The sequence below is a fragment of the Trachurus japonicus genome, chromosome 4 (assembly GCF_045865225.1).
Source record: "Trachurus japonicus isolate A0001 chromosome 4, Traja_1.0".
Lineage (NCBI taxonomy): Eukaryota > Metazoa > Chordata > Actinopteri > Carangiformes > Carangidae > Trachurus > Trachurus japonicus.
Genome location: NC_140910.1, coordinates 16,274,677 through 16,286,293, shown reverse-complemented (window position 1 = coordinate 16,286,293; position 11,617 = coordinate 16,274,677). Strand labels below are relative to the sequence as shown.

The 11,617-nt window shown below is 41.8% G+C and overlaps 1 protein-coding gene across 1 annotated transcript; it reads right to left on the bottom strand.

Annotated features, from left to right (window-relative positions):
• Window positions 1-3,972: 3,972 nt before the first annotated feature.
• On the bottom strand, window positions 3,973-8,802 carry loxl5a (lysyl oxidase-like 5a). Its single transcript, XM_085775416.1, has 7 exons — window positions 7,656-8,802; window positions 6,412-6,520; window positions 5,616-5,753; window positions 4,962-5,118; window positions 4,673-4,768; window positions 4,436-4,551; window positions 3,973-4,327 (listed from the first exon to the last, which is right to left on the bottom strand). The coding sequence occupies exons 1-7, from the start codon at window positions 8,653-8,655 to the stop codon at window positions 4,321-4,323; spliced, it is 1,623 nt and encodes a 540-aa protein (XP_085631542.1). The 5' UTR covers window positions 8,656-8,802; the 3' UTR covers window positions 3,973-4,320.
• Between the last annotated feature and the right edge of the window lie 2,815 nt (window positions 8,803-11,617).

The following is an 11,617-nucleotide window of genomic DNA, read 5'->3' as shown; positions in this document are numbered from 1 at the left end:
ATATTTACACAGCAGCTCCAGGAGGGAAAGTACAGGGGTCATTAAGCACAGATTCCTCTTCCTTCTTATATTACCAAGGAGGAGAGAAAAATATTCAGTCATTTCCACTGTGCTCACACAAATAGCTTCTACTCTTTGCTATACACAAACAGTGATCTAAAAAGTAAACACAGACCATGTATCCAGACAGTGAAACACATTAGCGCTGAGGCGTTCAAATCATTTCGCTAACGATACAAGCTCATATTCCAGACTTTACCCACACACACACACACACACACACAGCAGGGAGCGTTTAAAACCAACACTTCAGTGTGTCACTAGTGATATATGTGCAGATTTATACACATCGGGGTTAATTTAACACTTTTATTAGTCCTAAGCAGCTGCTGCGGAGCTGAATCAGCTTCTATGGGGAGAAAACTACTTTCCAATCTGTTCTTGTCAACCCAAAATAAAACACTGATGAAAACTCAGCACTGGAAAATCACACTCTGATTATTTGGTTGATGAAAACCACGGTGTGACATCACTGGCTGATTAGTCATAGATGACAAAATGTTGATTGTGTTGTTCTTTATCTAGTTGCAGGCTCGCAGCAGTGATGAGCTGAAACCTCTCCGAAAGTGTAAAATGAACTCTGATTGATGTTGACTCAAACACTGGCATAATGTTGATCACACTGTCAGAACTGGATTAGCTTTTCCAACCCCAGAGACTCTGGAGTTTCTCTCAGCAACTAAAATAACCTATTGGACAGTGTCAGCCCACCTCCAAACAGCAGACAGAATAAGTTTGTGACTAAAGCTTGTGGGAGATGTAACACGCTGAAGAGACAAGTATGATCCTCATGGAGAACAAAACAGAGAGAGTGAATACTGGACTTATTTTCTTCAGGTGGCCAGAAACATGACTCAGAATAATAATGTTCCTCAGTGTGTGCTGATTTGTAAATAGGAAATCATAAGATGCTGAAGTGTTGTGATTAAGGGCCTGTAATGAATGCAGCTTTAAGGCCATTCATAGTGGCCAGTTGTAGTGTGTAAGTCTAATTCCCTCTTACAGGACTGTCATAAATACAAGTTGTTAACTGAGCCCCACTCACTGACAGTGGAACAACAAGTCTTTATCCTTGTCCGGTCCTTTGTCCGGCTACTCTCCCTTCTTCTCTTCCTCCAACAATGCCCTCCTTTGTCACTTCGACAGCTCTGACATCAGGAACATACTGAGAACAGTGAACTAGTATAACTTCTTATAGCTGGGTAAGTGATGTTGAGGTTGGTGCGTGATGTTTTGCTGTGTGTGTGAGAAGGCAATACAGAGTGCATTACCAGTCCAGCTGGGCGCAGTGTGTAAAAGACAGGGGGCCACTTTCAGTGTTTGAAGACAATAAAAACGATTTTCAGGTGAAATAGTTTCAGTGTTGCTTTGATAAAGTCTGACATGCTCCAGGTGAAAGAGGTTCAGATGTTGTAAAAGAAAATGCCAGACAAATAAAACCTTTTTATTTTGGGGCTAAAATAAAGGGAAACATTAGGCGTGAGCTAAAACAGTCAATGTTGGTGGTTTGTGTCTGTACATGGAACAAACCATGTGTCACTGCAGTCTCGCCTGTTGGCTCTGACACTTGTTGACTGGGAATCTCAGACAGTCAGGCCTTTTGGGCACGGCCTCACACACAGTCAGCCCGTGATAAGGACGCTTTAGCCCTGGTGCTGCTGATGTCAGCAGTTTGCAGTCGGGTTTTTTCGCTGGCCGTCTGCGGATCTGTGGAATTTCGCTCCTCCTCGTCATCTCCACAAGATGCAGGCAGCAGCGACTGACAGCTCGGCTGCATCCTGCACGCCCTGCAGGATTAGCACGTCGGCTTGCCCTGAGCAAACAGCACCTGCAGCGGCAGAGGAGGCTCTGTCTTGACCCTCTGTCACACTCAAATTCACATCAGGGGGCCTCGCCTCCGAGGCTCTCTGACCAAAGATAGTGTTTGCTCCACAGGGAGGCCATGTTTGGATAGAGATGAGTGAAATCTGGGGATTTGTTAAATGGGTTCAAGCCCCGTGTGATGTGAATTTCTGATACTTTTACATTCATGCATCTTGGAAAGAGAATTTATAATGCTACACATATTTCTACTCCACAACCCTCTGGGAGGAATATACTTTTTACTCGACTTTTACATTTATAACAGATAGCTATAGTCACTGAATACTTTTCAGATTAAAAATTTCCCTGAGTAATACGCTTATAAAATACCACACAAGATTTGTGAAGTGGTTTCCAACTTTTTTTGGCTCTCTTTCAAGAAAAGTATTAAAGCTCTTTATCATGTTTCAGATTCATTTCTCTAAATGTGTGTGTCATTATATCAAAATAATTGTTCAAGGCCTTAATAAATGAAATGATCCAGTATTTCATTAATATTCTGTCTTCCGTGCCTTATCAGTCATCTGGAGCGCGAGCCTGACCAAATAGTTAGAAACCACTACAACTGTGATTAAACTGACTTCACTTCATCCAGCTACAACAGCATTAGTAATCAAATGTTTTTTTGGATGATGTCATTTCAGTCACATGGAAATATTTCTGTACAACAAATACTTAAACTTTAATACTTGAGTTCATATTTTTTGCTGATGATAGGCTACAGCTGTACTTTTACCTCTCTAACACTGTAATGCAGGCTTTTTATTTTATTGAACCTTTATTCAAGTAAAAGACTTGAACACTTCCTCCCACTGGAAGGTTTTCTGGATGGTTTCATAAAGATAATGAAAAACAAACAGATGGTCAACAACTCCTACAGCACATGTGGTCGAAGAAGCCAGACAGAGTAGCATCGCCGTGACAGGAGAGTGGAGATCATGTCTATGTGTCTGTGGTTATAGCTGTATAGTAACAGATGCTGCGTGGTAGAGAACAGACTCCATGACCTCTGCTCCCACCTGCCTCCATAAACATCCTGAAACCAATTCATTTTTCATCAAGGCTTTTCACAGAAATTGCTGAAATCTCCCACTCTCCAAAACACCATAACAGGTTTTTTTTTGTCGAGGCACAAATCTCTCCAGTTGTTATATTTCGTTTTGACAACCATGACAGCCTTGTAGCCTCACTAAGTGAAACACATTAGAGGAGCTCTTTCGTCTGTTCACACAGAATGATTCAAGCTGACATCTTTTACAGGGAAAGAGAAAGAAAACGCTGAAACAAATGTGAGTCCAAACAGCCAGACAAGCCTCTTACTTTTTGTGGTTTACTGCATATTTAACATGGGAAGACTGTGAGGCGATGTATTTGTGCTGGGCTGTAAAAGTAGCCTACTGTTGTAAAAGAGCAAAATGAATTGATGAATTGTGTTCAAAAAAATGTAGCTGTGAATATTTATACCTTCATGTACCACTCACACAGTGCCTCTAATGAGTCTGTTGACAAAGTGAAAATAGAACGAGACTTTCTCAGACACCTCACATGGAGCCAGGTGAATAAATGTTTTCCTGATCACTCATCTGCTGTAACACAACATGACAAACAACAGCAGGCACCCAATGTGAACTCGTACGTCTCCCGCTGCTATTTCTGAGCGACATAAACATGCAAAGTGGAATCGTTGTCACGTATTTCTCCAAGGCGTGTTATTCCAAAAACATTTAAGACATTTAGCACTAACTCAAGTTGTTTTTAATAGGCAGGGCCGGAGAATGACTTCATGTGTTTGTTCAAATTATCCCACTGCTGGTGATTATTTAAACCAATGTTTGATCGACAGGTTGTCACGTCACGAGAAAAGAAAAGATGCTGTTAGTCTTCAATGTTACTTTTGTTTTCAAAAAACAAACTTTATTATAAAATACAATAAAAACGCAGAGAAACTTTCAAGCATTTCAAAACTATTTAGTTAATTGTGATAGCACTAAACCATTTGTTCTGTGCTAATCATAGGAATTTTTATACAATGACATTTTTGTGACATTTTAGAGGATAAAATCACCACAGTTTCCTTCGATATAAGCACCAGTCCAGTCCATTTAGTAATAATGAAAGGATTTTTTAAATCATTTTTTTTTCAATATTTTGAATTGTTAACTTGCTAAAATCTTGCATTGCTTAAAACCCAGTGAAAATTGATATTCTTACAACTAAGACACTAGAGGCAGCATGGCTGTAAGTACAATATATTATATGTTATAAATATGAACAAACAAATAAAGGTAGTAAACATTTAAGTGTAAAACAGCTGCATGAAGAAGTAGCAACTGTGCGCTGAGAGCAACAAGTTATTAAATATATAATTATGTGGGAAAATATTTGTCTTCAGTCAGGTCAGCTTCTGTCGAAACAAAGAACAGACATGAGCGATGTGATGTGATGTGAGTGTGTATTTGTGTTTCTCATGTCTCTGTTTAAAGGGTGAGAGCAGCGAATGTCTTTCACTTACGTAGTGATCCTGCAGTTTCTGGCCTGGACGTAGAGCCCTGTGTACCTGATGTCGCAGAGAACCTCATTGTTGGAAAAGTCCGACTCTGGGACCAGCTGAGAGGGATTCACTGTCACCTGAAAAACAGGAGAAATAGCCATTAAATAGTTAAAAAATAACGTTTGTTTTATTATTGTTACAGATAAGATTTTTTATTTTCTTTTTTTTTATTGTATTGTTAATAAAGCTGCTCCACACCTTGAGTACATAGTTTCCAGGAGGTACATCAGTAATGTCGATCCACTGGCAGTCAATATTTGCGTGATATGTATCATAGCAACCAGGACCGAGCCCCTGAGAAAAATGCACACTCATTATTCTAAATATATGTCTTAATATGCCAATGATAGGAAAAAACACAAATGAATCATCTAGTCACATGAAAAAATAAAAAATAAAACTTATAAAAAGATAGTAATAAAAAAGAATAATGAATGAATGAATGGATTGATTGAAAAATAAATAAATCATAGCAGTGCACCCCAACCTGTGTGTGAGCGGTGCAGGCGAAGCGCCGTCGTACTCCTGGGTCACATGAAGTGTCCTCCAGACAGAAACTGGCCTTGTGTCCCTCAGCCACCTTCTGTCCAGTGGAGACGTCCAGCAGGTCGTAGTTACTGAAGGCCTCCATGCTGTGGTAATGCCTGGAGAGACACAGAGACTGTCATTGTCTTATCGTCCTGGTCGGATCATGCTGATGCCTTAAAATGATTTAAAGTTTTTAAATGGTGAGGTTTTGTGTTTCTTATGTCATTTACTATTCTGAATGAAGTTATACTTGCTTATTTGCTCACATCTAAATGGAGCTGAACATCGTGTAACTGTCACAAAACAGAGCTACGAGTTATCAAACACAACGTGACTTCTTCAGATATATTTGAATGATGTTTTGTCTTTGAGAAATCAACCATTCATTTTTCATTTTCTGAGCACCACATGAAGGCTGCTTGTATTCAATTATTCAACAGATGCTGTGGAGCGACTCAGCTCCTCTTCAGGACCACTGATTTAAAGCCCAGAATATACAACTACAGTATAAACTTTAATTTCCTTTCATCAACTCAGTTTAAATAGTCCTTCAAACTATTTATGTGGTTGAAATCAAGTGCCTGCAGCAATGTGCAGGGCTGTGGTAACTCACTGGTGACAGCTGTGCCATTCCCACTCGTGCCGGGGCTTCACTGGGAGGAAGTCTGCTGTTCCTTGGTTCTTCACTCGCTGTGGGAACCGCAGCAAGACCCTGTAGTCGAGGTCGCTCACACTTGGATGATATGCAGACCTGAAGGGAAAAGGAAACAGGAAAGGAATGAGGCAGGTTTTTTCACTCTGGGCTGAAATGACGATGTGAAGGAACCTGAGCTGCTGAACATAGAGCCGGGGTCACCACTTTGTTTGTGGCATCTATACCTTGCATCTGCTTCTCTGCACACTGGGCTCTTTCTCGCCCTTTCACTGGCCATTAGACAAATGATGATCCAGTGTCAAAGTGACAGAGGTGGTTTCTGGTCTTGCCTCACAAGCTTTTGCATTCACCTCAGGAATGCTTTGCCTTTTCATTTCAGGGCTTATTTTACTTGGCGGAGTGGCTGCTCAGATCAGAGGAGAGAATCTCGGGCGGTTGCCAGGTTTGCGTCCAGCCACTCTGTCACTCGGCTGTAGCTTCCAAACGGGACAGTGGCCAACACACATCCTAATGTGTCAACCTCAAAGGAATTCTTAATGGTTATCTTGTGTTTTATTCATACATGTGAACCCCCATTGATTTTTATCTCTAAAAATATGACTTGTCACAGCAAAGAGTTGATGCATCTCATAATGTTAAGCACAGGTCATATCACAGTGAGATACAAAAGAATCAACAAACAAAATCCTGATTGATATGTAGGCTAGATTATGTGATCAGATGCTGGAATAACAGATAAAATGAAGGCAAGCACCTGGACAGACAGTTCTCCTCTCCAGCACAGCGGAGAGCGTACATCTGCACTCTCTGGATGTAAGAGGCAGCTTGGATGTAAAAAGGGTCTGGTACCAAGTCTGGGAGACCTGCAGGGAAGAATCAATGGATATTGATGAGTCATTGATATGTGTGAGAACTAAGGTGGTTTCTAAAAGTTTATGAAAGTCAGGGCATTGTGTTGTTATGTTAGACACAACTGTGTATCTTTTGCTTAGTATAAGATCTGATGATATATGATATATGGTGATATATGTGTAGGCCTATAAACAGGGAAAAATATAAGACATTTTTACTTATGAAAACACCTCAATGATGTTGATGAGGGCGCGTTCTAAAGGAATAATTTGGTTTTTAAACCAGACTATTCAATATCAAATACTTTAAACCATTAATAACAAACCATTATGTTTAGTATGCCGAAACCTGTCAAGATATGTGGCTAGACATGACAAGTGATTTATTCTGCCTAAATTGACAGATAAATTAGACTTTCCAAAAATGAAAAGACCTAGGGTTGGAATCACAAAATTAAATTTGTCTTTCATTTCATGTCAGACACATAAGCACACTGTTCACCCCCCCGAAAAAATGTTGACAGTGTCACTGAGATCTGCACATAATCATAATCACTCAATAACTGATGATAGGGGGAAAAAAACAGCAGAGTTTTAATTTTCCAGATAAAAAACTGGCAGAGAATATAATGTGAAAAAAACTTTGCTTTAAACTTTCCTGTGGATTTGTGCACACCAGCTGCTACTTTAAGTGTTGTAAACGAAATTCTAACATTCACGAGTGCACATATGAGATGTTATTTCATAAACAGCATGCAGTAATCTACATGGAGACGCGTGGAGTTCACTGTCAGGATTTGATGTAGTTTCTCCATCACTACTGGATAAGCACTAATGACTCGCTCCCAGGCAGCTATTTATTTTAACTTTGCTCAGAGGCTCTCATACCGGAGACATTACTTCTATCATCGGGGCTATTAAATCCAGCTCTCATCAAAAATACATTAAAACTCGCATAAATAGGATGGATTAAACGTATGAATGTGAAAATGAACACGAGGCATCTGTACCTCGGAGCTCCACTCAGAGTCCACTAAGATTAGTTAGACGTGCTTGTTTTTTTTCTGACTAAAAGGTTTAGGCCGTTTTTAGGCAGTGTAACCCACTGTGCTATTAGTGCAAACTCTGGTTCCTCTGCCTGCCTCACCATTGTGGAAGAACCTGGTGCCGTAGCCGGTTCCTGGAGGGCGCGCTGTGACCCTGTTCCTGCGGTCTGGTGGGTAAACATTATAGAAAACTGAGTTCCTGTGATAAATACTGTGTGGATCTCGCGGGTCGCTCGTTTCCGTCCGTGTTGCATCCGGCCTTGAGCGGGGAAAGTGTATTTCTACAGCATTATTGGACACGGGGGAAACGTTTGATTCCGGGGCGACTCTGGTCAGTGACTGCGCCCTTTGCGCACCGCGAGGGTCACCCACAGTGGTCTGCTGCGGGACGCGACGCGCGCTCTCGCTATCCTCCTCAGCCGCGGTGAGCCGTCCAGATGTGGCGGGTGGTGGCCGAACAAGTGAATCCGAGTTCTCAGATCTGATCCCGCCGCCTCGGATGTGCGTAAAGTCCGGTGATCTTACAGTTGGAGCCGCGGCCTGCGACGCACCGTCTTCATCTCCGGTTGCGCTCCGGCCGCCTCGTTGGACTCCGCTGCCGGAGAACTCCTGGATGGCAGAGGGACCGGCATCGCTGCTGTTTGTCGGAACTTGGCGTGACCGGTATCCCACAGCCGCAGGGAAGGTGGCACGCGGCGGGGACACAGTGGGTGTCCTTGCTCGTCCAGAGGTGAGTAAATAGGGACCAGCATCAGCACCGAGAACTGATGCATCCATTGGACTGAGGTCGTTTTGTTGAGTGTGAACCCCAGGTGCTTCCTCCAGGTCCAATCTGGCTCTGGCGGCTCTACTGGACGCAACAGGAGGATCAACTCTGTTGAAACTGTTCCTAGATGTCAGTAGAAGCTGTGTGCGTCTTCTCGGTTGTACGGGGGAGCGATACTGAGTCCCCGTGCTCAGTAAACTGTACAGCTGCCCGTTATTCTCCCACTGAATCCGGTGTCTCCATGGTCCGACACCTGCGCGTAAATGCTGTTGACCGGTGCTCAGACGCACCAGAACATCAAGTAGAACAATCAACAGGAAGGAAAACTTCTCCATGGTTCAGTGTGATCGTGTCTCTGTCTGAAGATCCTCAGCACTGAGACACTGAGGACGAACATTGGAGTTTGACATGTGTGATGAGGTGATGGTTTCTGATGAGGAGGTGTTTACCATGCACTTGCCTCCGTCATGCAGTTGCGCACAGCATCACTCCCAAAGTTTGTAATATGAGTTCCTCTAAGAAGCAGCTTTTATCCAACCAGGAGAGGTGCCACCTTTAAACCTCTGCAGCATTCTTTTTGTATTCAAGCCAAGTAGGATGCAAGATTTTAGCCTGGCCTCTGCCACGAGGAGTTTCATATTAAAAGCATTGAATTCAACAACCATAACCCCCATATCTTTTATGTAGGTCTATGTCATTAACTAATGAAATAATGCTGTTCAAAAACAAGAAACATCCATGTGGGGGTGCATGTGATAAACTCCTGCCCAGGATAAAATCTATTTACATCTTCAGGGAGTGCAGTAATGAATGAACTGTACCCCACAATTGAGTAGTCGTCTTCACCACTTGAGGGCAGTGGATCCTCACAGACTGACAGCTCTCTGCTGACTCATAGTTCAAAACTACTTTTACTTAGTCCAAACTTTTGCTGAGTCACTGACATGACTTGTCTCTTTCTTCAGCTCTTGACATGAATGAGGATAAAGACAAAGTTCTTTCAAACTTGGGGACAAGATAACTGTGTGAGTGGTTAACACTTTCAAACCCGTTTTCTGTGTGTATTCAAGAACCACAAAACCCATTAGCTATAGATCTATCAATGTATGTTGGGCTTCACATCCTTATATGAAGCCACAGACCATCTACTGTATAAAAATCAGTCTTCAACACAGTATTTATATGTAACCTAATAAATCTATACATTAGTGGTCTCACATCTTACCTTATTCTATGATTAACTCGCCACCATTTAAAAGGATGGATTAATTCAGAGTGTGTCTATGTGCTTCATGTCCTTTACGCAGCTGATCTGTCACACCCACTGTGGATTAAAAACACTACTGCAATGTGGCTGTGGCTGGAGAAGTGGCTCCACACACACCTTGACAGCAAATTCAAAATGGCCTCAATTTATGTGATCCCGAGGAATAACATGTGAGTAAAACAACATAAAAGCTGTTTTAAATGAGCATGATAACTGTAGGCATCATCTTGGACAAAAAGAGGCAAAGTGAGACACTTCCCATGATGTCTGTTCTTTTTGAAAACATTTTTGAGAACTGTTCCAGTTCTTAGGAGATCTTACATAACACGGATACAGTGGCAGAACAAAGCACTGAATACTGCATTCACCAGATGACAGTCACAGGTAGTTCAGGCTTTTCTAGCTGTCTCTTTTATAAAGAGCTTGTCAGCTGCTTTGAAGTGGGTGAGAGGCTCCTCACCTTTCCCCTCTTTGTCTCCCATGCATACTCTGTCACAACATCCACGGCTGCAGGGACGTGCCAACAGACCTGTGGCCAGTAGCATGCTGTCAGTCCCGAGTGCATGGTGACGAAGTCAACCAGCACATTGAGGATTAGAGGTGGTCAGACTGGATGCCCCCCATACTAACCTCACCTCTGCTAAATATACCCACATACCCTGGCAGGCACTCAGAGCCTTTCAGCAATCTGTGTGAGTATAAACCCATGAATAAGTGTGAGAAACAGGAGTAGACAAGCATGGATGTATGTGTGTGTGTCATGCAATACCATAACGGGGTCTAGTTGGATCAGGCAGGTTGTGACCGGATGTGTCTCTGCTCCAGCGTGACGGGGTCTCTCACTGTGTAAGCACCCAGTGACACACATGATTGAAGACATCCGCCTCCTCGCGCTGATGTCCCACATATGATATCTGAGACCGTCAATAAACACGTAGGCTTCAGTTTGTCTGTTGTAATAATAACCAGATTAACCTGCTCTTTTCACTCCACTGTACAAACAACATACTGTAGTTGCTATACTCAATTCACACACACACACACACACACACACACACACACACACACACACACACACACACACACACACACACACACACACACACACACACACACACAGTATATATGGAGGAGAGAGATATATATATAAAGAGAGAGAGAGAGAGAGATCATGATTAAGTTAAAGTAACTATACCTACATACTAAAATACGTATTAACCTGTCTCTGTCTACCTCTGTATTGTTGTTCGAAAAAATGTTTTAAATGATAACTTGTGTCTGTGTTGTTGTTTTTTTGAAAAGCGAAATCCAATTACTTTACCTTCTTACTGTAAAACATATTCAAGTTAGATCCGCTCTTCCTCTCCCACTAAAATTACAGAATATTTAGAACTCATGATTAATTTCTGGATAAATGTGGGCAACTACTTCTTCACTAGAAGGTCCATTTGGTGGGTACACAACTCTACATAGGTAAATGAGGTGCAGTGAAAAGTACAATATTCCTCTTTTGAAATGTAGTATACTGAAGTTGCATAATAGTTCAATTAAAGTACATTGTGACCTCCTACTTCAGTACATGTGTGTATAGAGTTACATTCCACCGCTGGCTCTGGATGTGAATGAGATTTTTTCCAATAGGTAATAAACCCCAGTGTCCGATGACACACATAAAGAACAGGCTGGTGGTGAATCAAAAGTGAATACCAGAGTTACTGATAGTGTAAACCTTAAATCTTAACATATTTGTTTTTTTTTTGTAAAATCCCAAATCACAATTTGAGTTATATTCTTCATTTTGGGTACAAAAGCTGTATAAAAATCAAAAGCTGTATGTCCTCTGTGTTTTACTGGCTACTCAAGCAAGTTAAAGCTTGTTTTGACATTTGTGTGTGTGAGAGAGAGACACCATGTGATGACAGCTGTCCATCATAGCCTCCTGTTCCAAATAGGATAATTTACTGTAAGACATATATAAAAGCAAGAGCAGGGTGACTCGTAACACATGCACCCACACAAAATCCACTGCA